Below are 27,551 nucleotides of genomic sequence, written 5' to 3'. Positions count from 1 at the left end.
GTTGTAGGATAGAGACCTCCACACCCATTTCACCTTCATGATTTTTTTCTCCACATCGTTAAAGTGATAGCAAATGTAAAGCTCATATCACCAAACTCTAATCTACCCTTTGGGCTCTGCCAAGGCTCATTTCTCTCTGATTGAGTTGAAGTCAATGCCTCAAAACATTACATTTTCATGACTAATTATTAGGTAAGATTGAGGTATGTGTTAGGCTACTATAAGTAAATGTATCATCACCCAAATCTGGTTTTGACTCTAGCAACTTAGCGTATCTTCCCAAAGTTTCAGAATAAGATGTGAATATTTGCATGTATTCTTCAATTGCCACATTCTCTCCTTTTAAAATTTCAAGTGGGGCAATGATTTAGAGACTTTATGCCTTCACAAGCATTTCACTACATTCCTATTTAAGTTATCAGAAAGCAAGTTTCACACAGAGAGGATTACACAATATGGGTGGATTTAATTGAAGGTGGTCCATCCAATTTTAACAATAAGAAAGCAAGACTTTACAGGGTTTAAACAATGGTGAATACAGTGGACATTAGCTCATGAACTCTCTTGTTTAAATATGAGCCATTTGTATCTGTACACTGTACCCTTTCAATGAGCTGTAATATTCATTTACTTTTTATGCTTTTATTTTTTATTTATTTATAAATATGTTTACAGGGGGGAAAAAAAAAGGTCACAAAGAGGGCATCCTCTTTTATCTGCAACAAAGTCTACTTTCTTTCATCAATTGTGGCATGGAAAAAGAGACATTGTATTTAGCCACAAGTACTTGTAAACGACCCTTACTTTGATTCATGCATGTGATTATGAAGCTTAAAACTTTAGGCAGCCACATGAGGTTTTCATGTTTATATGTCAAGCGGGTTCTCTCCTGCTTTGTGTAATCCAAGGCTTTTAAGGGAAATGAAAAAAAAAAAGGAAAAAAGAAAAAAAAGTAATAAAAAATTGATGGGAAGAGTTCAGAGGGTTCAGGGCAGTACAGACTAATATGATATTTGTTTTCTGGACTTAAATATCATAAGTTTTCAAATTTTTAATGTGGCTGAGAATAATTCATAGGACTTTGGATTTTTTCTTGTGTGTAAAATAATTATGATTCTTGGATAAAATTTAAATAAGATTTGGTGGATAACAGTAGTTGATTTAAGAAAAAAACAATTATATGAGCTGAATTTATGGAAGAAACGGATTGGATGAGGAAATCTTTTGAAAAAAATTCATTCTCCAAAATTTAAATAATGGCAGTGAAATAAATTAATAGAGTGGTACAGAGCATTGAATGCATTTTGCAACTTGTTTGCACACGCATCACTTGCCTCTTTCCTAGTAGCTGCTGCTCACTTCCTACATTCCCTTCTTCCCAGTCTTTTTATTGAATCAGAGCTCCTCTTTCCTTCCAATCACATCTCTCTCTCTCTCTCTCTCTCTCTCTCTCTCTCTAGCCATGAGCCCAACACCATCAGAAGAATCTATCGAACAAGAAATTTCTCAGCAGGTACTTTTCCTGAGCTGAGTTTTTGAATGATTATGGATGGGTGTCATTTTTATTTTCTGGGGTTGTGTTTAATGGGTTTGTGAATGCTGTCATTTCTTACCTCTTTTGTTGCATTTAACAATGTTAGCTTTTGGAAATGGGTTTTGAGTGGAATGCTTGTGTGTCAGGATAAATTGAGTTTTGTGAAAAGAGTTGTGTATACTGTTCACAAGAAACTCTGTAGAAGGAGATCACTGCTGGGATTCCCACTTTTGAAGTCCATGTGGGTTCTGGATGGAAATGAATCCTTGTTGATTTAATAGTTTTCTCAATTACAGATTTTGCAGTTGAAAAATTTACAATGGTTATTGGGGAAGGAGATGCATTTGTAGATTCTTCCCCACTGAACTTGGAACAAAGATTTCAGGCATTGATTTTCCATTTCAATTTTCTCAATTTATTGGAAAAAGAAATTTGGTGGAATTGATATATAAAAAATATGCAATGTCCATATGTGTGTGTGGCCTTGTAAATGTGTATGTGGAAATGCGTCTGTCTGCTTATGATGGACCGATTTCAAACCCCTTGTTCAACAGATATGGTTTATTCCCTTCCTCCCATAAGGTCGTTCATGGGTTCAATGCAGATGGAAAGCAGTGTGCTTGATATTAACCAATGTGTGAGACACCTTTAACCTTGCCGAGGAGTGAGGAAACAGTTAAAACAGGAAAAAGGAAAAGGAAAAAGAAAGTTTCCTAATGTGCATTTCAAACAGATGAAAATGGGCATATAATATCTAAGACTGGGTCATTAATCTCTGCAAGCTGTTGAATCCATGGCACAACTCATGTTATTGAGGAAACTGCTTGATGCTTTTTTATTTTTGTTCTTTCTGATTGGTATTTGAAATTTCTGTCAACAATTCTGATGTCTTGAATCAGAATGTGAAGAGGGTATCATGTACCACTGTTCTCACATTGGCTTATCAAAGTCTTGGGGTGGTTTATGGTGACCTCAGTACCTCCCCTCTCTATGTCTACAAGACGACCTTCTCTGGGAAGTCGAGCCTTCATGGGAACGATGAAGAGATTTATGGGGTGCTTTCCTTCATCTTCTGGACATTTACTCTTATAGCTCTCTTCAAATACATCTTCATTGTGATGTCAGCTGCTGATAATGGTGAAGGTACAGCATTGTACATATGGTTTGGAAAGAGGAAAATTTGCATGTTAAAATTTGGTTTTGTTGATTAATTCTACCATACACCAATAAGAATGCAATATTAAGTTAATGTCTACCTTGGCCTTGTGGTGCAGGTGGTACCTTTGCATTGTACTCCTTACTTTGCCGGCATGCAAGATTGAGCATTCTGCCCAATCAACAAGCCATAGATCAAAAGTTGTCAGCCTATGCAATGGAAAGATCAGCAGACACACGGCAGAGCTTTGTTATGAAATCAGTCTTTGAGAAGCACCCAAAATTTCGCCAGGGCCTATTGATTTTTGTTTTGCTGGGAACCTGTATGGCAATTGGTGATGGAATTCTCACTCCTGCAATATCAGGTAGCTGGAATTAGCATAACCTCTCTGGTACTGTCTACTTCTTGAGCATTGTACAGTCTCATTAGCATCCATGGCAACACCATAGAATCTGGGTGGGGTGGTGGAATAAATATTGGAGCCTTCTGCAATTGCATATTATATGTTGCAATTTTCACACTTTCACTCTCTATCTGTGTTGCTATCCCTTGAAACGCCAGAAGATCATATTCTGTGTGCTTAAAGGGAAAAGGACTTAAAATTGAATGAATACTAAGAGTGCATTAATCATTATTCTTTGCATTCAACCCGTTTGGAGGGCGGAGTTTTGGCTTCTAAATTGATCTACCTTCAGAAAAGTTCTGTTTTCTATGTTAGAGTTCGTGAATTCTCTTAAGAGGCTTGCATGATTTCCTTTTCAGTTCTTTCAGCAGTTTCAGGTGTTCAACTGAAAATCACAGAGCTCCATGAGAGTAAGTCTAGCTATATTCAATACTGTTAACTCGCTCAACACTAAGTTCTACCATTCTCCGATCCATTTCTAACTGTTTATTTTTCTTTCAGATCATGTTGTTCTAATCTCGTGTGTCATATTAGTGGTGCTTTTCTCTCTTCAGCACTATGGAACACATAGAGTTGCCTTCATGTTTGCTCCAATTGTCACAGCATGGCTTCTGTGCATTAGTGGCATTGGGATATATAACATCTTGAGGTGGAATCCACATATATTTTGTGCCCTTTCTCCAACTTACATGTTGAAGTTCCTTAAAAGCACAGGCATTGAAGGATGGATATCATTAGGAGGAGTGGTTCTCTCAATCACAGGTACCTCTCTCACATTTCTGATATGGTCATAGCGGTATACTGGCTGTTAAACCAAGCTACTGGAAACTTGTTTCCCTCGGATACTCTCAGGTGTAGAGATGATGTTTGCTGATTTGGGCCATTTCTCTGCGCTCTCAATTAAGGTAACTCGATACCCATTTGTACATACCTATATTAATGTGTTAAAGATACTGAAATCAAAACTACTTTAATAGCTTTATCTATCTTGTTTACATTCTTGATGTCGTGAAACTTTGTACCACTCCCAGATTGCATTCACAGTTCTAGTGTATCCCTCTTTGATTCTTGCATATATGGGCGAGGCTGCATATCTCTCCAGGCACCATGAAGATCTCCAAAGAAGCTTTTATAAAGCCATACCAGGCAAGAAAAGTGTGGAATTACCCGTACTGTTAATCTAGTCCTTTGTCCCCCTTGCTGTATTAATGGCCTCATCTGATTGTGCAGAAGCTGTGTTTTGGCCAGTGTTCATAGTTGCCACTTTTGCAGCTGTTGTAGCAAGTCAGGCTGCAATCTCAGCTACATTCTCCATTATAAGCCAGTGCTGTGCATTAAACTGCTTTCCTCGTGTGAAAATTGTTCATACGTCACAAAAAATATCTGGACAGATTTACATACCGGAGGTCAATTGGATGTTGATGTGCCTCTGTTTAGCTGTGACAATTGGATTAAGGGACACTAACATGATGGGTCATGCTTATGGTATAAATCTAAGCTATTGGCTAAGTGTCCTAATTTTTTGTTGTTTTTTAGGCAGGTCGGGTATTCATGACTGAACTTTGATTGTTTTCCTGGGTTTGTAGGGCTGGCAGTGACTACTGTTATGCTTGTGACAACTTGCTTGATGGCAATGGTGATGATAATAGTGTGGAAGCTACAGATATTTACGGCTGTTGCATTTTTGGTGTTTTTTGGATCAATGGAACTCCTTTACATCTCTGCATCATTTTGCAAGGTCCCAGAAGGGGGTTGGATCCCACTTGCTCTGTCCTTGATCTTCCTGACTGTAATGTATGTTTGGAACTATGGAACTTTGCAGAAACACCAGTTTGATGCGGAGAACAAGGTTTCAATGAATAGAATATTGCGTTTAGGGCCAAGCCTTGGCATGGTCCGGGTACCTGGAATTGGGCTCATCTACACTAATCTGGTGACAGGAGTTCCAGCTGTTTTTGGACATTTTGTGACGAACTTACCAGCTTTCCATCAGGTCCTTGTTTTTGTATGTGTGAAGTCTGTTCAAGTCCCCTATGTCTGTGAAAAGGAACGGTTTCTAATAAGTAGAGTGGGCCGAAAAGAGCATAGCATGTTCCGGTGCATTGTCAGGTATGGATACAAGAATCTTCAACAGGAAAACTACGATTTTGAGAATACACTGGTATCTGAACTCGTACAGTTTGTTGAAAAAGAAAAAGAAAGTGGTTTGGGACCAATAACTGAAGAATCATCCAGAGAGTTTGGAAACTTAGATATTGAAGCCCTTGGTGCTTCAGAGCAGACTTTCAATGACCCTAGTCATGAAGAAAACTCAGTGCAGTCTTCACATGATATCCAAGTAATGAAATCTGGCGATGAGCAGTTGGAAAACTCTCTTCCCAATGAAGAGTCTCTGCAGATACTGAAAGCTAGGGAATCTGGGCTTGCATACATTCTTGGGCATTCCCATGCAAAGGCGAAGAAATCCTCTTCCATTGTTAAGCAAGTTGCTATCGATTTTGTGTATGCTTTTCTAAGCAGGAACTGCAGAGGCCCTGATGTTGTTCTGAACGTGCCTCATACTTCTTTGCTAGAAGTCGGTATGATTTATTATGTCTAACTTGAACAAACTGCACGAGCAGAATCGCTTGCTAGCCTAACTGTAACAAAGACGCACCAAAGAAGATGACACGGGGAAACTGGGAAGGAAGCTCCTAGCAGTTCCATCAAGACCAAAGGATTTTTTTTTTTCCCTTCTTTTTTGATCATAGATCCAGCTTTGAATGTTGAGAGTTTGAATTCATGGATATCATTCAACTAAACCCACATAGCAAAATTGTCATTTTTCTAGAGATGTATATTCTGATTTTCCAAGCTCCAACCACATGGTTGTGAACACAAGTCATATGGCTGAACTAGAAAAAATTCAAAGTTCCCAGAAGTCCAACAGGGATCATCTCTGACGCTATTTCTAATGGTTTGTTCCCTTTATATAAATAAGATCCTACGGTGTTAAAAAATTATCGATGTGCCAATTAAGAGGAGCCTACTGTATGTATAGTTTTCAACACTCAAGCATAGCTATTTAAACCATACCAAAAATTGATGTGACGATGTGCATTTTACATGTACAAACAAAATTCTTGTAGTGATAGCAAAATGAGAAGTGGAGCAAAGGAAAAGGCAGAAGTTACAAGTGCAATGCAAAGAAGGAAGGTGTGGCGGATTTGTAGTGAGGTTCAGTCGAATGAGTCTCTTCCTTCGGACCACAACCTCCCTCATTTCACGAATCTATAACATACCCACCTTTATATACTTCTCTCCCATTCTCCATTCTCCATATTCAACCTCCTCCTCCTCCTTCTTCTTCTCCATTTTTTTCTCTCTCTTTTGTGGTCTGGTCACATTTATGTAAGAAATGGACAATAAGATTGGATCACAACTGGATTCATGCAAACCCGCCAATAACGACGTGGGTTCCGCTCCTCAAAACGGCACCGTTTCCACCATTCAGGACTCTCCCTCTCCGGCCCACCCCACCGGCTCCCGCGCCACCCTCGGCAGCCACATCGCTCACCGTCTTGTTCAGATTGGCGTCAACGACGTCTTCTCCGTTCCCGGAGACTTCAACCTCACTCTTCTCGATTGCATCATTGCCGAGCCGGGTCTCAACAACATTGGCTGCTGTAACGAACTCAACGCCGGCTACGCCGCTGACGGCTACGCCAGGGCCCGCGGCGTCGGTGCATGTGTTGTCACCTTCACTGTCGGCGGGCTCAGCATTCTCAACGCCATCGCGGGCGCTTACAGTGAGAACCTTCCGGTCATTTGTATCGTCGGAGGTCCCAACACCAACGACTACGGTACTAATAGAATTCTCCACCACACTATTGGGTTGCCGGACTTCAGCCAAGAAGTCCGATGCTTCCAGCCTGTTACCTGCTATCAGGTAAATCCCATTTCTTGATTTTCCAAAATTAAAAAAAAAAATCCACAGATTGGGTGATGACCCTATCATTCTTTTCTTTTCTTTGAATGTTTACTGGGTTTTGGGCAAATGTGATGATCAGATTATGATTTGTACCATTGTTGTATAGGCTATTATAAATCATTTGGATGAAGCCCATGAGCTCATTGATAAGGCTATTTCTACAGCTCTGAAAGAAAGCAAACCTGTGTACATTAGTGTCAGTTGTAACTTGCCCACGATATTTCATCCAACCTTCAGTCGAGAGCCTATTCCTTTCGCCCTTTCTCCCAAGTAATCCCTTTTTTTTTTTTTTTTTTGGTTCGGTTTCAATTTATTGGGTTCTTGTCGTTGATCAGAAATTTTAATACTAATGCCCGTTGTTTTGTTGTGGTTTCCGGGCACAGAATGAGCAATTGCAAGGGGTTAGACGCAGCAGTGGAGGCTGCGGCAGCCTTCTTGAACAAGGCGGTGAAGCCTGTGATAGTGGGAGGGCCGAAACTACGGGTGGCAAAGGCGACAAAAGCCTTTGTCGAATTGGCAGACGCCTGTGGTTACGCCCTTGCTGTGATGCCATCGGCCAAGGGGCTGGTTCCTGAGCACCACCCTCATTTTATAGGGACGTACTGGGGAGCCGTCGGCACTGCCTTCTGCGGCGAGATTGTGGAATCAGCTGACGCATACGTGTTTGTAGGGCCGATTTTCAACGACTACAGCTCTGTTGGGTACTCCCTACTGCTCAAGAGGGAGAAGGCCATCATCGTGCAACCAGAACGCGTTGTCATCGCCAACGGGCCAGCTTTCGGGTGTGTTCTGATGAAGGACTTTCTCCCAGCTCTGGCCAAGAAGCTTAACAACAATACCACCGCCTATGAGAACTACCGACGTATCCACGTTCCGGATGGTGTTCCTCTAAAATGCGAACCCACTGAGCCTTTGAGAGTTAACATTCTCTTCCAGCACATACAGAAGCTGCTTTCACACGACACTGCCGTGATCGCAGAGACCGGGGACTCCTGGTTTAACTGCCAGAAACTCAAATTACCAGAAGGATGTGGGTAAGCAGCAAAGAAACTAGCCCTTCATCTTGTACCAATTGAATTTACGAACATCAGAGAACAAAAGTTGGTGTTGCAGGTACGAGTTTCAAATGCAGTATGGTTCCATTGGGTGGTCTGTTGGCGCGACGCTGGGGTATGCGCAGTCGGTTCCAGACAAGCGGGTGATTGCTTGCATTGGCGATGGGAGCTTCCAGGTGAAGTAAAGAGTTTGAATTCTGGGATTGTTTTGATGATGAATTTTCTGACTCGGAGCTCGGGAACATTTTGGTGGGCAGGTGACTGCACAGGATGTGTCAACGATGATTCGGTGCGAGCAGAAGAGCATCATCTTCCTGATAAACAATGGGGGATACACCATAGAAGTTGAAATCCATGATGGCCCCTACAATGTGATTAAGAACTGGAACTACACTGGCCTAGTGGATGCAATCCATAATGGTGAAGGCAACTGCTGGACAAAGAAGGTCAGTGGTTTCAATTTCAGATACTAGAAATAAGAGCTGTGTTGCTTTTAACTATGAAATTGGAAAATGGATGATGAAAAAATTGAATATTTTCTTGCAGGTCAATAATGAACAGGAGCTCATAGAGGCCATTGAAATAGCAACAGGGGAGAAGAAGGATTGTTTGTGTTTCATTGAAGTGGTAGTTCACAAGGATGACACCAGCAAAGAGCTTCTTGAATGGGGATCCAGGGTCAGCTCTGCCAACAGCCGTGCGCCAAATCCTCAGTAGATCACTTTCCTGCTGCTGATCTGCTTGAGTTTGTTTTCCTGGCCAGTTCTGGATTGGTGTTCTTCTTGTTATTTCTTTTTTCCTTTTATTTATTTATTTATTTTGCGGGATTTCTTGAATATATGAGGAAGTTTCTGCTTAATTCCTGCATTTTGGACTGTTTGATTATTCAGTCCAGTGAACTGAGCTTTCTATACTCACCTAGGAATTGAAAACTTTATACTTGAACTTAATCGACTTGGGCAATAATATTCAAAATGAATTACTACCTTTCAAAGCTAAGTAATCCAATATAAAAAAGGAGACAGCTATGAAATGTGGGCAAGTTTATTAATGGATCAAGTTGGGATTTTATTCCCATTCAAGAGAAATCAGAAAATTTGTATGAAGACCTGCATCTATCTTCTAGAGCAACAGAGATCAAGCATCAGATACATTAATCATCTACATCTTTCCAAGAAAAAACTCCATATGTTTATCCATGTATCAGTCTAACCCATATCAAGCAACAATTTCATGGAAGTTTTGTGTCTTAACCAAATATATGAATCCTGCACATTGGCTGAATCGGCAGGGCCCTCTTCAGCCTGTCTTGCTGTGCATACAAGGAGCCCAGTTTCTGTACTCGATTATACACACAGCCTGGTCCATGAATCTAAACATGGCCTTCTTTGCTTCTTGAAATATAGGTCCCTAAATGTTCACATCCCTCATATCATCCACATCTCATCTTAGCAGTTGTATAAGACCAATACAGAATCATAGGATAGTTGGTGAGGGTGACATATTTCACAATAAATTACTGCTTGCGTTACCCTAATCCATAAAGCATGGTTCAAGTACAAGAAACCTAGAGACATCTGCATCTCGTTTCAGTATTCGGTCTTGGGCGGCAACTGCCTCAATAAATGTCACAGCTATGAACTTAGGAAGCTTCAGGACAAGTAGCATTCAAAGACAGGATGAGCAACAATATTTTTTGACCAATTTTGAGATGCTCTCAACTTCCCTTCGTCTTGGGGCACAGTTCAATAATGAAATCCCCCCAGAACCGATTTTCTCAGTTCGTCCATGTCTTACCCTACCAAAATAAATGATTCCCAATACAAAGTCCTATTCTTTGGGTCATCAGCGAGTGGCTGATGCTTGGCCAATGAAGTTCCCTTGCCAATGGGCAACTAAGATTAAGAGCCAAAGATGGCCATGGACCCCAGAAAAGAGAAAGGCTGAATCTAATGGACCCCAAAAGGCAGCAAAGACCACATGTGCCAGCATTACTGTAATTTATGGCACTTTTCCTTTTTATCTTGACAATGAGGTTAAGAATATGACCTTTTAAGGTTTCAAAGAGATGTAGTTCTCTGACCCCTAGTAATATAGGTTTCTTTCCAATTCTTGACAAGATTTGAGGTGCATGGAAGAGCCTCTCAGGATAACTTGCTGATATTCTTCACCAAAATCAGTTGGTTCAACCACCATAAAAAACAAAACTCCACCATCTAGCCTTTCCTCTCTTATTTTCCATTTTTTTTTTCATTTTTACAATTTTTTTTGATTGGATAAAAACATTGAAAAAAATTGTAGCAAGTAGCAATTAAAATTGATCTACTAGAAGCATCGATGTAATACTCACATCTATATCGAGCCCGGCCTATGTGAACCCTTAAACATACCATCTCTTTTGATGCAAAAAAGAGAAGGGGAAAAGAAAGTAAAAAAAAAAAATGAGGATCATATTCTGGTGGGCTGTAAAATCAAGGCTTTTTCTTTTTCTTTAATTTTCCACTGTTTCATTTCCCCTCTTTTTCACCTTTTATTTCAATTGCTTCACAAGCAAAGAATAGCAAATGCATTTCAATACCATAAAGAACCCTAAGAGTCTTCACTAGTTTCAACTAGAGGGGCCTCGTATATGAGACAAGATCCCATTCCGGGGCTACCACATGGAAATCAGAGATTGATCGAAGGTTCCGCACATGGACAGTTGGGAGCTTGCAATCAGTCAAATTTCATTTGCTGTTTGGGCCATAGATCACTAGACTACATGTAAAATATATGGTAGAATCAAGACACTGTATAAGGCTGATAAGGACCATAAGCTGTAGCATGTCAATCAGGATTTCAAGAATAAGGGAAATAAAAAAATGAGAGCCCTAAGGGAAATTTGACCAAAGAATTTAATGGTACCTAACGTGAGTTCCTTTGAACAGCTACCAAACACCAAAAAGAGTTTGTGCAATTATGGTCACAAGAAATCTCTCACCTACACTACAAATTAAGAAGGGGGGCAAAATTGAATATGGCCAAGAACACTAGCAAATGTCAAAAACATCCCTGTTGATAAAACTTCACTCAGTATATACAAACAGCCATTACCGACATCTTCAGGGGCATTCTCTTGAGCATCACTCCTCCAGTTTTGGTGAGCATACCTTACTTCAGAAGTAAGACCATGCATAAAAGGTGACAGATCCAAAGTTCTATTTAAACCCCTTTTTCTATTGTATCCTTCTTCCCACTGAAAATAGTTCTACAGAGGGCAGAAGAAGACAGGAGAATGCCAAGAGACGATGATGACTCAGGCACCACCTTCCTCAATAAAGAACTGGAAGCATCACTGGCAAGAAATAACGCACTGGAGAAAGAGAATCAGGAACTGAAACAAGAAGTAGCGCGTCTTAAAGCACAGATAAGTTCTCTCAAAGCACACGATAATGAGAGGAAATCCATGCTTTGGAAGAAGTTACAGAGTTCATTTGACAACAGCAATGCAGATGCCAAACAACAAAAACCAACAAATACAGTTAGAACACCAGAACCAAATCTAGCAGTGGAAAATTTGTGTCCAAGGTCAGATTCCCCAGAATCTGCACCCAGAAAGGAAAGACCAGCAAGGATACCAAAACCTCCACCAAGGCCTACCACTGCCACTCCACCTTCTCTCAAGGAAGTAAATGGCAACAAAGTGCCATTAGCACCACCACCGCCACGGCCACCGCCACTTCCATCAAAACTGCTGGCTGGATCAAAAGCAGTGCGTCGTGTGCCAGAGGTGATGGAGTTCTACCGTTCTCTCACAAGGAGAGATCCCCAGGTTGAAAGAGCCAATCCAGTAGGAATCCCAACAGTTGGAAATTCTAGGAACATGATTGGAGAAATTGAGAACCGCTCAAGTCATCTTATGGCTGTAAGTATGGTGGCAACTAATTCTTCATTTTTTAGCTATTTAATGAAAAAATTCTTTAGCTAACCCCATACATATTAATTGGCAGATAAAATCTGATGTGGAAACACAAGGGGAATTCATCAATTCATTAACAAGAGAGGTGGAGGCTGCAGCTTATACTGAGATATCTGATGTGGAGGCATTTGTGAAATGGCTGGATGAGGAACTATCCTACCTGGTTGATGAACGGGCAGTGCTCAAGCATTTTCCAAAGTGGCCAGAGAGGAAGGCAGATGCATTGCGGGAAGCTGCTTTTAGCTACCGTGACCTGAAGAACCTTGAAGCTGAAGTTTCATCATTTGAGGATAACACAAAACAGCCTTTGACCCAATCACTCAGAAGGATCCAAGCATTGCAAGACAGGCGAGCAAGTATAAAATAGGGTATAATAACTCAATGCTATCTTTAAGTAAAATAATTAATTACATGATCAAATCCCATATTTGCAGAGTGGAAAGAAGTGTTGCTAACATGGAAAAGATGAGAGATGGAGCAAGCAAGAGGTACAAGGAATTCCAGATCCCTTGGGAATGGATGCTGAACACAGGACTGATTGGTCAGGTAGGTAGCACAGTGCTGAGCTTTACCATAAAGCATGTAGGTTTCAACTGAAAACAATGGCTTACCAATAAGTGAATGCTTAAAACTACAAATAGAATTATTAACCCATTGGGGCCTTTTTTACTAAATCAAAATTTTGCACATGCTGTAGAAAGGAAGCTATATTTTCCCATTTTTCATTGGACACTCAAAGGGTCCACCTATCAATGATCCTAACCACTGAGATCTCCAAATACAAGGAAACATAATGGTCATTCACAATCAACTGTGCCATTCTAATATAAGAAAAAATGAACCATATAGGTCAAAATAAAGCCTGCAGGTCAAACTTGTTAAACAAAAACTAAAAGTAAGAAATAAAGCCTAATAGTCAAGTAATGGAGTTCATATAACGACATAATGTGCTAGCTAGCTAGATCATCAAAACTCAATTTGTGTAGCACCACATGTTGTCCCCCCAACCCCTTGCACAGACACACAACCATTATTGCAGTGAATCCCTATAACCATCTATCCTTGAAAACCATTCAACTCTAAAGTGCCACCAACAGTATTGGGAATATGAGTACAAGTGCTAACCCTGTTCCTATCTTCAGATCAAAATAAGCTCCACAAAGCTGGCCAAGAAATACATGAAAAGGATAATTAAAGAAATGCAGTCTATTGAATGTTCACAGGAAGACAATCTCATGCTTCAAGGTGTTCGATTTGCTTTTCGAGTTCACCAGGTAAGTTTGAGATCCCTAGATTATACCATCCCTTCCAGCTTCTTTACTAACCATCAAAGCTTTTCAGTTTGCAGGTGGTTTTGATGTGGATACAATGCATGCATTTGAAGAACTAAAGAGGGTTGGAACAGGCAGTAACAAACAACAGCATGCAGTTAACACAATTCAGGAGTGCTAGAATGCTACTTTGGTGCAAAGAACTTTTGTGAACTAGCGTATCAGAAGTTTTCTGTGTTTGAATGTATTGGTGGAGATCCCACATAAGTTTCTTATATTATAAATTTGATTTTCCAGGCATATATCAAGTAGCATAAACCCCAACACCCTTAATTCTCAAAGATGCTTCTCGTATAATCTTAGAGCATCAATCACAAATGCACATCGCTAATCTTAGAAGAGTAACTCTATCCGCTGAGCAATCCCCATATAATCAAATTTAAAAAAATAAAAGAAATTTTACAGTAAATTAATATTTAAAGAAATTTGGTTATCTGGAACTGTCTTGAAACAGATACTTATACGTTTCAGTTAAAAGCAACACTGCCAACAAGGCTCGAGAAATACAAATTGGCACACAAGCAATTTCATGAGAGTAAACGTGTTTTCAAACTATATTCGTAGGCATTAATCAGGTGGGACTAATGCATACGGGTGATAGCATAGAACTCAAGAGACAAAAACAGATCAATATCAGTAACATTGCCGAATCCTGAAATGCATGGCTGCGACGCACAGATGGTGCTCGATAAAAATCAAAATTTCCAACTAAAGATTCAGATAAAATAAATCTCACAAATGTATCAAACATCCAGAAGACAGCACCATTGCGAATTGCTGCCTTCAGTAAACCTAACAACAGAAACCAAAAGGAACAAAGAAAAAAAAAAAAAAAAAAAAAAGAAGAAGAAGAAATCAAAGGAGACGGAATAGCCAATAAGAAGATACTACTTGGATCTCTGCCTCATCTTTCGGCGCTTTCGCTTCAACCTCCTCATCCGCTTCTTCTTCCACTGTAAAATGTATAAATCACTCTACTCAGTTTCGAATCAAATTGAAATCAAAATGTAGTATGGGAGTGAAGAATTGAGCTTAGCACCTTAGCTCTCATGGTGGATTTACTGGCAAGCAGTCGCTCCGGGAATGGGTGGATGTGGCTTCTCGTCGATGATGAGGCTTTTCTCCCTCTATTTATGGGCAAACCCTAGTAATAATTAAAAAAAAAAGAATAAAATCTTTTGTCTACGAAAACCATCTAGATTTTAGATTTTATTTTTTATTTATAAGATTATCCTTTTTTAAACTTGCGGCCCTGCGGGCATTGCCTGACAGTTGATTCATGGTTGATATATTACAATTTTCAAACACGTCAAAACGATGCCGTTTTGGTGGCTTATTTGGAAAAGGCCTATAACCGATGAACTCGAACCACGTCATTTTGCGAAAAACTTCACGCCACAATCCCCCTCCCTCTGACGTGGCAACAACGGCCGTTGCCATTCCACCACTCTATGCCTGAGATCGCGACTCGGGAGGTGACGCGCCGATTCGCCCGAACCAGTGTACAGTGGCCGTGACACCACCCTATCGAATCTTTACCCTCCCACCAACCAGCCAAAGCGCCACCCCAGGCGTTTCACCAAGACCCAACATCTCTCCACACAACCCCAGCGAGTCCCTCCCACCACCCACGCCAGCGCGTGGGGAAGCCAACGGCATCTCCCACTAAACGATCCGAATCCTCGAATACCCGACCCGGACCAACGAGCGAGGAACCATTCGTTCTTCACGTCGTCTTCCACAAGCAAATATCGAAATCTCATTCTAAAGTCTCCGTATTCTCTCTCATCTATCCATAACAATCACTGTATCATTAGTCTCCGAAGAGAGAGAGGGAGTGAAGCTCTAGAGAGAGAAACAATGGGGAGTAGTGGGTCGAAGAATCTCGATAGCGGCTCCCATGGCGGTGAAGAGCGAGAGGAAAACCTAGACCAAGCCGGTGGTCAGCTCTATGTATCCTTGAAAATGGAGAATTACAAGCTCAAAGGAGAACTCATCCCTCACGTTTACGGCTCCGTCCCTCTCGTCGGCTCTTGGGATTCTTCTAAAGCTGTATTCTCCCGCTCTATATGCTTGTCTGTTTGTTTCTTGCGATTGAGTTATTTGCATGGTTTAATTTGTTTGATTGTTGAATATGATTAGCTTGCGATGGAGCGTGAATCGACGTCAATGTGGGAATTGAGTTTTGTTGTTCCGCCTAACCACGGTAATGGTATTTTGGTTTGAACGCTTGTTTGGTTGGTGAGAAAGTGACGGAACGAGAAGGAATTGAAATTTTGAGTGTTTTGTTTTCCAGTGGTTTTGTTTTATGAAATTGGTAATGTTGCCTTTGGTTGTGATGGAATGGCGCCTTGTTTTCTTTCTTTTCCTAGCTCTTCTCAGAAACCAAATTGAGCATTATGGTCTTTGATTTTGGAAAACGTTTCGAAGTTTTTCTATCAATTTTTTGTAATGGTTACTTGTTGAGCTTGATTTTCTTTTTCTTTTTCTTTTGTTGAATTTAGAAACTTTGGACTTCAAGTTCCTTTTGAAGCCAAAGTACAGTAACACACCTTGTGTAGTTGAGGAGGGTCTAAACCGGGTCCTCACTGGGGGGACCTTGCAAGGGGATGCGAGGCTGGCCCTGTTTAGGCTGAATGGGGATGAGGTTCTTGAGTCTCGGGTATTCATTAAGGCTGATAGGGTCTCGCCATTTGATCTTGCGGCTAGTTGGAGAGCTTATCAGGAGAATCTCAAGCCTTCAACAGTTCGTGGAATTCCTGATGTTAGCATTAATGCTGTCCCAGAGATGGGTGCTGAGGTATGGATTAACTCTTGAATTTCTTGAGAATTTTGGGTTAAAGATGCTAAAATAAGGTGGTTTTTCATTTGAATATTTTTGTATTAAAACTATATTTATGTCTAAACTGTTATATATCTAATCATTCTAGGAAAAAAAAAATTACCATTCTGAATTATCCAAGACCATATCATTTCTTAAGTCCACAACTGTGTTCCAGTTCTCTATACCTCAACTCTCATGTCCTCTTCAGTTTCTCCCTCATCGTGAATGCTCAAACTGAGGTAACGGAGAAGGTTGCTATTAGATAACTCTGCCAATTTATCTCTCCTTTTTAGTCCACTACAGAATTAGAAACTCAGAATGTAACTACCTTTTAAGCTTCAATCCACTAGAACAGAAAGGAAAAAAAAAAAAAAAATCCGAAAAGGGAAAAAAAGAAAAAGAACTTTTTAAAAACTTGTTCATTTTACAGCAATATTCAGTCCTTTTAAAATTTTATTTCATAATTTGAAAGGTCCTAGCATGATGCAAGTTGTTGGAAATATCCAAAAGAACACCATTTTGTGCCTTAATTACCTGTTGAAATATTAACTAAAGAAGTGTATTATTAATTCATTAATTAGACTAAGAAGTAAGAGTGATCACCTAGCTAAAACAATATTATTTCGATGTCTCTCGTAAACCAAAGACATTGTTTACTAGCTAGTTTTAATAGGTGGTTCTAAAATTTCGGTGGTTTACTATATTTTGAATTAAAATCCTGCTCCATTTTTTCCCCACAGAATGGCTCTTCAGCAAGCCTGGAGCTTGATCTTGAACATTATGTTGTTCCTGCTCCTGCAACTTCTGCAAATTCAGGTCTGGTTTATGCAGCTAACATGGCAGAGACTCCAAGGTCATTGACCCATCTTGGGGTATTCTCCAACACAGATAGCTCAGGTGGTGCTTCATATTCCAATAAGGATGCTGGTGTTTCTGTTGATCGGCCTGCAACTATAAAGGTTTATCTTGGTGATCCAGATTGTTCGTTTGTATTCTATCCTGCAACTTTAAGAATATCTGCAAACTATGACAGTGTGAAATTTATCTTGGACTTTTTAATGATGCTGTACTAGTTTCTTGGACTTTTTAATGAAAATTTTCTCCATGTCCAACCACAACTTGCTCAGACCAGCTTTATTGGATCTGCAGTTGAACTTTAGCATTGGGAACAACAATCTTCTTTAGGTGCAATCACCAGTCTTTCAGAAGCAAGTTGATGATAGTTATCCATTGATCTCTCTATAAAATAACATCCCATCTTTTCCTTTTATATGTAATTGAAACGAATACTGTGCTTTTAGACTCCTGTCCTGTGGAGCATCAATAAATGGCATTGCTGTTTAAGATGGCAGTGTTTACACAAGGAAGGCGTGTGCTATTTGATGGGTGGGTTATGTATGGGTATTTTTATGTGCTGTCAGAACTTGGTTTGCTATTTAACTGCTTCTTTTCTGTTCTGGTTGTAATTGTGGCAAATGCTCTTTATATGTTTCTTTTTTTGGTCTTATGCTTCTATATCTGATTCACTTTGTTAACATTTACATAGGAGATGGAGGTCATTGTCCCTGATCCATCCAAAGTGTATTCAGGTTCTGGCATGGTTGAATCAAAGTCAGTAGGGACATTTTCACCATTGCAAAAGCAAGATAGTCACAGGGGACTCTTTGTGGATAGGGGTGTGGGATCCCCCAGGCTAGTTAAGTCAGCTAGTGCTGCTACATTCACTGCTGATCTCAAACTAGACTCAGAAACCAAGGTTTGTACAAAGTGCAAAGGCATACTTGTTCTGTCAGTGAAGATCATGAAGTCATAATTATTTGCCTTGTTTCTAGGTGTTCTTTTGATACCTGTGACTCTTTCTGTTAATTGTTAGAATGCAATGCCAGCAGCTGCTGGAGCTGTTGCAGCTGCTGCTGTAGCTGATCAGATGCTTGGTCCGAAAGAGGATAGACATTTGGCAATTGTCCTGGTATTTTCTGTCATTACTGATTGATTTTGACTATTCATAATTTTAATGATGCTTCTTTAACTCTATTGACAATTCAATGTGATTGGAATTCAAACATTAAAATCCTTTCTAAAAGAAGGTTGATTTTAGAAGCAACTTCCAGTAACAGCAGGTTAATTCCATTTGTTGCACCTAAAAATTCATTTACCAATTTTGTTAAAAATGAATGGTTGTAACAAATTTATATTTCAGGTTGGCTTGCCAGCTCGAGGTAAAACTTTTACTGCAGCTAAACTTACAAGATATCTTCGCTGGTTGGGTCATGAGACCAAACACTTCAATGTTGGAAAGGTGATTTATATTTTTAAAGTTATTCATCACAGCTCTAATCATTGAAGTGAGGAAGATTGATATGACTTTTGGTTGTAACAGTATCGACGTCTCAAGCATGGAACTAATCAGGTATATTTAAGTTGTTTTAAATTAACTTTTAATTACTTAGTGGTAGTCTCTGCCTGTGGAAAGGGTTTATAGCAATTATCTGTTGAGTAGCTTCATACCTGCCTCAGCGATTTATTTATGCAGATGCTTTTTGTTAGCCATGGATTGGTTCTTCAAAAGAGTTTGTAAAGGTTCTTAAGATTCTTGAGAATGTATTCTTAAATAATTCTCTTGTCCAAAAAAGAGAAAGGGAAAGAGATAGTAAAGCTAACTCTTCATTCTGCTAAACATTATCAATATGCTTATATGTATGACAATTTAAAAGGGAAAGATAATATTGGCGAACTGGTTCTAATGGCATTCAAACTTGAAGTGCAATAATCCTCCCTTTTTTTTCTCTTGTTTTTTTTTTTTCCTTTTTCCATTTTAATTTGCATTTATTCATATCTGAATGTGAATTGTGTCTTTTGCTTTTCCTGATTGTTAATGGGTTCACTATGTTACCTCATTACTTCAGTTCCCTTTCCAAAAGTCACTCTTTTCTCAAAATACGAAGATAGTTGCACAATTCTTGTCATTTTTGCTTTTGGAATTCTTGGTAAATCACGGTACTTTTTTGGTGCAGACTGCTGATTTCTTCCGAGGTGACAATCCTGAAGGCATGGAGGCCCGCAATGAGGTGAATTTCCTTTGGAAGAATTCTTGTTTCTGAGTGTTTCATATCACAATGGGTTTGTTCTTTTAGAGCGCACACATTCAAGTTGATTATTGTTTATTACTTGGAAAAGGTGAATGGACTGTAGTTCATGGCTCCTTTTCATGCTTGTGCCACATAGGTACCTAGTGGAAACCTGTGGAGCAGATTTACATGTGGATGTTCTACTTCGATAGGGTCCATTGATATGGCAAAAGTTTTATTGGACATATTGGTTTAATTCTATTGCACTGCTAGTTCAAAAGGTATAACAAATAAATAATAAATAAAAAATAAAGAAGGCAGTAAACATCTATATACAGAATGGTTACTATCATATAATGAGATGAAATTTGGCCTAGGATATTTTCTTGATTTGAGCTGTTGAACACATTGTGTGGTGGATATCTTATTCACAAACGCTTAGGTTATTGAGTGTGTAAATTTCATTTGCTCTATTTCCTGTATCAAATTGATCATAATATTTAGAAAATGGCATGGTGAAAATCCTGTTACCACTAAATTTGATTTTTCTTGGATGATGGACAAGGTTTTAATGTGACTTTTATTGACCCTTTTCTTTGCACATAGTTTTAATGTATCACATGCCACTAGGTAGCAGCCCTGGCAATGGATGATATGATATCTTGGATGCAAGAGGGCGGCCAGGTAAGTTATTTTATGTCAGATATTGTGATGCATGTGCCTAATCCTTTCATTTTAAATTATTCTAATTGGATTGTAGGTTGGAATATTCGATGCCACAAACAGTACCAGGAAACGAAGGAATATGCTGATGAAAATGGCTGAGGGAAATTGCAAGGTAACATGATCAATGCACATGAAGACAGCTAAGAATTTCCTGAGTATGAAAATTAATATGGATGTTTGGTGAAGCATATGTGTTCCAGGGCAGAAACAAAGCAGTACTTGGGGCATATGCCGAGGAGAGATCCATTTGTTGCTGAGTTTCTGTAGTGAAAATTTCTAATTTCTACATGAAAAGTTCAAATCTGATGAACCAATTTTTTGAATAGCCATAAAAATATGTTTGTGTGCTGATTAACTAACATCTTTAAGGTGGATTAGCACAATTATTTTGGTAACTTAGGTTTGTTGTGTGTATCTTTTGTTGGAATCACTGGGTAATGGTTTGCACCCCTGCAAGTGCCCTTTGGCATATTCTCTATTCCATGGAATATGCAATTTTATTCTCTTATTGAATTAAATATCCAAAGTTTGGGTTCTGGTACATCTTACTCTGTTTCTTGAGGTAATAATTGTAAACTTGATGACAATTATTTGGTGTGAGATTATTGTTTCAGGTTAAGTAAAGCATGTTTTGCATTCATTAAGCAGATTATTTATACTTATTAATCTTTTCTTTTTATATTAATTTATTTATGATGAATAGAAGTTCCTATTAGCACATCAAATTCGTATTAGCAGCCTAACATTGGTCAAATGGGACCGGGATATTCTAACAAAAAGCTAGCTACGTTTTTATATTTAGTACATAAATTGCATCAGAATAAAAGCCATATTATTGTTATCTTTTAACTTTTTTGGATGTTAATTTCACATCTGAGAAATGCTTAATTATCTAGGAACTCTTATCCCTTGGATTTCATGTGAGGATGTATGGTTTTTTATGTGAGGATGCATGGTTTGGAATTTCTTCTACATGCATCGAGTATGGAAATAACAAAAATTCATCTGGCATTTTGTAGTTCAGCGGAAATGTCATATATCTAGTCTTAATCTCTCCATTCCTATCTGATTCTTGTTTAATGTTTTCCTTATAGATTATTTTTTTGGAAACAATCTGCAATGATGAGCGCATTATTGAAAGAAATATACGTCTGAAAATTCAACAAAGCCCTGACTATGCAGAAGAGTATGGTTGCTCTCTGAAACCATTAGTCATTATCTTAATAAGCCATTATGAACTTAGTAACTGGTATTGTTTTGCAGGCCTGACTTTCAAGCTGGATTACAGGACTTCAAAATTCGATTAGCAAATTATGAAAAAGTAGTTTCCTGGAGCTTACTTATGATGATTGGTACTACTCATATTTGTATTTTGTGAAAGATTTCTGAAAATAAACAATTGTGCTCCTGTACCAGGTTTATGAGCCAGTGGAAGAAGGCTCTTACATCAAAATGATTGATATGGTTGGTGGCCAAGATGGACAGATACAGGTAAGTTTCACCTCTTAAATGATTAACAGAGACATGCTTTTAATTATGTACTTAAGGTTTACTAAGTGCATGTTTGGATACATTTCCTATTTTTTGGTTTTAAAAATAGGAAATCCTATATAAAATGTTGGAATTTATACAAAAAAGTAGGCAGATACCTTGTGCATGTCAAAACACTTCTAAAATTTTTAAATTTAAGTAAGAAAATTTCACTTTCTCAAAATTTTAAACTTTTGAAAAGAGTTTGTTAGAGCATAAGGTAAATTTTTGCTTTTTGTTTAAGAGTTCTTATATTTTGTATAAAAGGTTTTATTTTAAAAAATAAAGAATAAGAATTGCATCCAGGTCAAATAAATATTTCTTGTTTCAGTATTTGAAGACATTTAGAGTTTATTGAAGCAATAAACACCATGCTTTAAGCCTTTGGGGCTTGGCTCAAGTTGCAAAGATTTGGGGTGGGAATGTGAGAGGTTCTAGGTTCTAGTTCAGCAGGGACTGCAAAAAAGGTTACCTATCAAAAAATAAATATAAATAAACACTATGCTTTGACTGAATACTATTTCTAGTAATTTGTGCATTGTTCAATTGAACAATAAAGAATAAACATCATATAGTCTGCTTATATGTCCAGAAAATGTCTTTTCACTATTGGGTGCTATTTACTTTCTACTGCCTGTCCGATTGAATACTACTTCTATTTCCTACTATGTTTCTTCAATTTTCTGAAATGCTAGTGGTAATTGTGGGAGGCCCCATTCTGTCAACTGTGCCAGTCATTAGTGGAGCACAACCTACCACTGGAAATGATTTAACCTGTCAGTGATTAATTCACAGATGTGGGATATGTAAATGAAGTGCTGTCTGAGTGCTTTGATGGGCTTAATCAATCTGTAATAAATTGATACATGTGTTAGTCTACCACCTCAACTAAAAAATAGGAGAAGTGGGCCAAATGTGGGAAAATGGGGATATTAAAATATGGCTATGAATAGAATAAAGAATGAAAGGAAGAAAAGGACCCTTCTTGCTAATTCAAATTTTGAGCTCTTACAATAATATTTGTACATCTCATTCATTAATCATTGGATTCAGCGGATTCAGATGTAATAATCTGATTGATCTATAGTGTGTTCCTTTAATTTTGTATTTACTCAGTAGCGTTATCTATTGTTTCAGGTCAACAATATCAGTGGCTATCTTCCTGGGCGGATTGTGTTTTTCTTGGTATGTTGCCAGGCAACTCTCGTGAGAAATGTGGTTATGTTTACACTTCCATTTTTATTTTTATCCTGTTACAATGTAGCTTTGTAAATTGAGTATTCTTTTTCCTTTCTTTGTGTTAATGCATTAGGAGCAAACATTAACTGCTGAGGCAAAATCTATGATAGCTGCTTGTTATGACCTAAGGTTTCATGAACCTCATAAAAACTTCCCTCTACCACTATACTCTCCATTATTATTTAGCATCAGATGTGGTGTGGCAAAATAGAATTGAAAAAATACTTAGACATTAAACTACAACATCAAGTTTCTGGAATGGACCCTGATTATGTTGTAAAATATAGAATGAATAATCACACTAGGGATCACTGCTATCTGGACTCTTAAATCATGTGTTAGGAATTTTCATCTTGTGAGTGATGTCTTGGGATACTTCTTTTAGTTGGTAAAGTATGTAACAAGACATTGGTGTGCCCGTTGATTTCAAACACATATCTATTTTAGATGTACTGGTAGCCAACGTGTCTATGTTGTGTATTCTATTCTATATATTAGTTGATATGTATTATGGCAATTTAGTTTGAACAAGAACATCATATACCAACAGTTTTTGTTAGTCTTAGATATACCTCTCCTGAAATCGCTTCTAATGGGGGAAATTATATTAGATTTCTTCAAGAGTTACGAGAATAACTGAATTCTGTGAAGTTACTGCTGAATTTTTCACAAAAAGTGTTCTCAAATATTTTTTGAGAGTGACTTCAACATTTTGAAAATTGTGATTCAAAAGTGACTTTTGCATCACTAGATCAAAGTGGTAAATATATCTTTCCAAAAACAGGGTGTCATTATAACTAATTTCCTTTTCTCTGCTTTTCATTTTTAAATACTATTGCTCTTTAACATAGAACATGAACTCTTAATAATGTTTTGCAGGTTAATACACACCTCACACCCCGACCAATTTTACTTACTAGGCATGGAGAGAGTCGGGATAATGTTAGAGGTAGAATTGGGGGTGACACTGCATTAAGGTATACAATATACCTTTTCTAGATTGTTGATTTATTATTTTGTTGGTTTAACTATCTTTCAAAAATCATAGAATTGTCTGATTGAATGATAATGATTTTCTCCTAAAAATGAAAACAATCCAGTTAGGTATTTTTGCATCCTGTTTTGGATGGCCTACATCCTTTTACAGAATTCTTACTTTCTCTGTGGCCTGATATACTATGTTGGTAGCTGAATCCACAATTTTGTAACTAGCGGTCTAATCTCAATTACAAAACTTCTATAATTATAGGAAACAGAGTCTAAAATTTGGTCTAATTTCGGTTGTCCATTTTCTAAATCTAGATTTGGTTAGTAATTTGCATTCAAATATCCATATGCGTACTGCTCAATTAGAGTTTGTGTAACACAGAAATATGTTTGAAAAGTGATGCAGGAGAACTTTATGCAAAGAAACTTTCTACCTTCGTGGAAAAGAGACTGAAACCTGAAAGGGCTGCTTCTGTAAGTTTCATTAATATGCATAGCTTATCTTCTGTTGTGCAGATTTATTGTGTTGCATTTTGATATTTTTTTCCCGATTAAATTGATATTTATTCCTTGAAATGAAAACATCCATGGAGCCAAACCTGCAACTATTTCTGTTCTGTTAAGAAAAATGTAAGTGTATTAAAAATATGTGTGTGTGTATTTTGCTTAAACATAGTCATGTTCACTGCAATATGAGTATGGTTTCACCATACTCTTGAAACTGTTTTTCTTGATTTTGTACGCAAAAATTTCCCTTTTTGTTCTCAGAATCAAATTGTAACTTTAACTGTTGAGATGTTGACCTTATATAGCTTTGGCTTTCATATTTAAAGTAATGAAATATTTGTACTGTGATCTTGCTAAGTTATTATATGCTTTAAGTTTTTTCAAAGAGAGAGAGAGAGATAGAGAGGGGTTTTACTAGTGCAACTTATGGAATTATTTATAATGCTTTATACTATTCTACTAGTTGAATATATATGGAAGTCATGTGTAAATTTTAACAGAATTCTAATAAGCATTCTTGTGATTTTGCTGTGGTTTAGATATGGACTAGCACACTGCAGAGAACAATTTTAACGGCAAGTCCAATTGTTGGGTTCCCAAAGGTTGGTGTGAATCCTTAGAATGTTAGGACTATGTTTGGTTCCCATAAAATTTAAGGGAAAGAAAATAGAGAGGAAAAGTAGAAGGAAAGAAAAAATGAAAGAAAATAAAAAATAGGTTTAAACTCAATAAATTATTTTTAGATACTTCTTCAAATTCATTTTACTTATTTCCCTTTATTATATAAAGATTAAATAATTTAAAAACATATAAATTTTTGACAAATTTTAAATATATTTGATTTTCTTTTGTATTTTCAATGATGAAAACAAACATGAGAAAACCATTTTCCTTAGCACTTTTCTTTCTTTCCTTCATACTTTCCCGGAACCAAACATAGCATAGGGATTTCTTTCATCTCTTAGCTTTTGAATTTAGAAAAATTTGGTGGATAACCAACAAATCTAGGAATTTGTGTGGAAATGAGTATAGAAAATTCTATTACTTTTTTACTTTTGGTAGATACAATGGCGTGCACTTGATGAGATAAATGCTGGAGTGTGTGATGGAATGACATATGAAGAGATAAAGAAGAACATGCCTGAGGAATACGAGTATGAGCATTTTTTATTTGTTTAAGAAATTTTCATGATGTAATTTTTCTTCCATGCATACACATGATGATAGCTTATTAGACATACTTGTCATATTACAGCTTGACTATGGTAGAGATGTAATATTATGTGGATTGTGCAACAATGTAGTTACAGTTGTACTCTATTTTTCCAAGATTGAAACCTAACCTGGAATAATTATATTGAATTTTGTAGGTAGAAGTCCATGTAAACCAAGAGTACGCTGTACAAATAATTTCATTGATTCAGTTATCTGTTTTTTTTTTCCAAAAATTTTGTTGATAGAATTTTCATCATTTATTTGAGGATAAACCATTTGGTATTTTCACCTTTATGAAGGAAAACCATTTTATGTGAATGATATGCATAACTCATTCTAGGTACATAATTTGTTCTTCCTTCACCTTTTTCCTCTTGATTTTTTTGCCAACTTCAGTTTTAACCTATTTTTCATCTCTTTCTGTTCTGACATCTTTTGCTAGTAAGCTAATCTGCAAAGAATGTTTGAACATGCTAATATTATTATATTGTTTCATTTTAACATGAATTTTGGGGTAATTTGCTTGTAAAATTTTAATTCTAAGGGAGCCTGTTGTATTCTTAACCTTTCTGCCATTAGTCATGGAAAAGAATGCTATAGCCGGATGGGAAGATGGTTAGAATAGTAATCAACTGGCTGGAAATATTACTCTTATTTTATAATTTATTGAATATTTGATTCTGTTCAGTATTGGGTTGTGCAAGGGATCTTACCATGTAAAATTTCTCGTATAGTAATACCTTGTGTTATTTGTAAAACGAAGGAAGTTATTATTACCCCAAAAAAATCATGTACTTGGGAATCTCATTTTTTTCAGGAGCTTTCCTTATTTCTTAGGATAATTTCATCCTCACTTTAATTGCAGGTCACGTAAGAAGGACAAGCTGAGGTATCGGTATCCTCGTGGTGAATCTTACCTGGATGTTATCCAAAGGTTTGCAATCTGCTGTTACAAAGAATGATTTGTCAAAACTTAAATATTTTTTCCAACTGATTTATTAGAATAAACTTTCTGCATTAATGCAGGCTGGAGCCTGTAATCATTGAGCTTGAACGGCAACGAGCACCTGTTGTAGTGATATCTCACCAGGTTATATATTGAATTAAACTTGTGTTCTTTTCAGTTTCTGGTGTTGTGGTTAGAAACCTTAAAAGTGTCATTGCTTTGTTGTAGGCGGTATTGAGAGCGTTATATGCTTACTTTGCTGACAGGCCTTTGAAAGAAATCCCACACATTGAGGTAAACTATGGACAGTTAAAAACTGGCACATTTGAATTATTTTCCCTTCTCCTGAAAGTTCATGATCCACTTAACTTGTCTCATGAATGTGCAATTGGTAGACTCTGAGGTGGGCAGAAAAAGGGTGTTGCTCCCCTGTAGGATAGGATAGATCTTCAACTCCATAGTTCGAATTACACTTCTGATCGGATGTTTAAAAAAGCCATTATAAGCCCAGAACTTGGTGGAGCCTTTCTAATGCTAGCTTCAATGACATATATAAAATTCACGATGATCTACAAGATTAGGGTTAGAATTACCACATCATTTTACGAATAAATTCCTTTTCTAGGAGAAGAAAACAATCCAAAGTTGGCCAAGTTACACCCTGACAAACTTAATGATTCACTTTTCAGGTACCGCTTCATACTATAATAGAGATACAAATGGGAGTTACTGGTGTCCAAGAGAAAAGATACAAGCTCATGGACTGACTTCGCTTCACAGAATCTTTTGTTTATGACATGGTAACTCGTAATGCCGAGGCCATTTCAATTTATCTAATTTTCATTCATTTACAAGATGTAACATTATTGGAAATACATCACTGTATTTACAATGATTCATAATTGAATGAGTCAATTCTTCATCTGCCCAAGTGGTGACAGCTCTTAAGTAGCCTACTTTTGCAAATGATTAGATTGTTCAAACAGATACCCTCAGTACAGGACCCGGCTTCACTATGGATGTGGGGTGGATCCTGATCTAATGTTATCCGACTTGGACACATTTCACTAACCCCATTTCAATTATTTGTCTTCTGTGCAAT

At 37.7% G+C, this 27,551-nt stretch overlaps 4 protein-coding genes and 1 long non-coding RNA gene across 7 annotated transcripts; 4 read left to right on the top strand and 1 right to left on the bottom strand.

Annotated features, from left to right (window-relative positions):
• The first annotated feature begins 1,126 nt into the window (after positions 1-1,126).
• LOC117916593 (potassium transporter 1) lies at positions 1,127-5,922 on the top strand. The gene is made up of 9 exons (XM_034832707.1): positions 1,127-1,513; positions 2,434-2,677; positions 2,809-3,054; positions 3,453-3,503; positions 3,595-3,855; positions 3,946-3,998; positions 4,125-4,239; positions 4,324-4,578; positions 4,680-5,922. The coding sequence occupies exons 1-9, from the start codon at positions 1,463-1,465 to the stop codon at positions 5,690-5,692; spliced, it is 2,289 nt and encodes a 762-aa protein (XP_034688598.1). The 5' UTR covers positions 1,127-1,462; the 3' UTR covers positions 5,693-5,922.
• A 105-nt stretch (positions 5,923-6,027) lies between these two features.
• On the top strand, positions 6,028-9,097 carry LOC117916594 (pyruvate decarboxylase 1-like). Of its 2 annotated transcripts, none has more exons than XM_034832709.1 (6): positions 6,028-7,021; positions 7,170-7,333; positions 7,447-8,097; positions 8,177-8,294; positions 8,376-8,564; positions 8,665-9,097. In XM_034832709.1, exons 1-6 carry the CDS (start codon positions 6,491-6,493, stop codon positions 8,833-8,835), a joined length of 1,824 nt encoding a protein of 607 aa, XP_034688600.1. In that variant the 5' UTR covers positions 6,028-6,490; the 3' UTR covers positions 8,836-9,097. The 2 variants fall into 2 exon arrangements, with proteins under 2 accessions (XP_034688600.1, XP_034688599.1); XM_034832708.1 differs by having other exon boundaries at positions 8,165-8,294.
• Positions 9,098-11,313: 2,216 nt separating this feature from the next.
• LOC117916004 (protein CHUP1, chloroplastic) lies at positions 11,314-13,649 on the top strand. The gene is made up of 5 exons (XM_034831798.1): positions 11,314-12,022; positions 12,108-12,424; positions 12,511-12,622; positions 13,219-13,350; positions 13,418-13,649. The coding sequence occupies exons 1-5, from the start codon at positions 11,393-11,395 to the stop codon at positions 13,526-13,528; spliced, it is 1,302 nt and encodes a 433-aa protein (XP_034687689.1). The 5' UTR covers positions 11,314-11,392; the 3' UTR covers positions 13,529-13,649.
• A 408-nt stretch (positions 13,650-14,057) lies between these two features.
• On the bottom strand, positions 14,058-14,569 carry LOC117916006. Its single transcript, XR_004651495.1, has 2 exons — positions 14,447-14,569; positions 14,058-14,360 (listed from the first exon to the last, which is right to left on the bottom strand). It is a non-coding gene; the product is annotated as an uncharacterized LOC117916006 (long non-coding RNA).
• Positions 14,570-14,810: 241 nt separating this feature from the next.
• Positions 14,811-27,389, top strand: LOC117916003 (6-phosphofructo-2-kinase/fructose-2,6-bisphosphatase). Of its 2 annotated transcripts, XM_034831796.1 has the most exons (23): positions 14,817-15,459; positions 15,550-15,613; positions 15,912-16,207; positions 16,972-17,190; positions 17,778-17,987; positions 18,105-18,200; positions 18,432-18,530; positions 18,612-18,641; positions 19,246-19,299; positions 19,930-19,983; positions 20,060-20,137; positions 21,120-21,211; positions 21,289-21,346; positions 21,442-21,516; positions 22,693-22,740; positions 23,674-23,771; positions 24,180-24,255; positions 24,828-24,890; positions 25,351-25,442; positions 26,369-26,437; positions 26,530-26,593; positions 26,678-26,743; positions 27,139-27,389. In XM_034831796.1, exons 1-23 carry the CDS (start codon positions 15,268-15,270, stop codon positions 27,214-27,216), a joined length of 2,271 nt encoding a protein of 756 aa, XP_034687687.1. In that variant the 5' UTR covers positions 14,817-15,267; the 3' UTR covers positions 27,217-27,389. The 2 variants fall into 2 exon arrangements, 1 of the variants encoding a protein (XP_034687687.1); XR_004651494.1 differs by lacking the exons at positions 24,828-24,890; positions 25,351-25,442; positions 26,678-26,743; positions 27,139-27,389 and having other exon boundaries at positions 14,811-15,459; positions 26,530-26,546.
• Positions 27,390-27,551: the final 162 nt, after the last annotated feature.

Source organism: Vitis riparia, chromosome 6 (genome assembly GCF_004353265.1).
Source record: "Vitis riparia cultivar Riparia Gloire de Montpellier isolate 1030 chromosome 6, EGFV_Vit.rip_1.0, whole genome shotgun sequence".
Taxonomy (NCBI): domain Eukaryota; kingdom Viridiplantae; phylum Streptophyta; class Magnoliopsida; order Vitales; family Vitaceae; genus Vitis; species Vitis riparia.
This window is presented reverse-complemented; position numbering and strand designations above follow the sequence as displayed.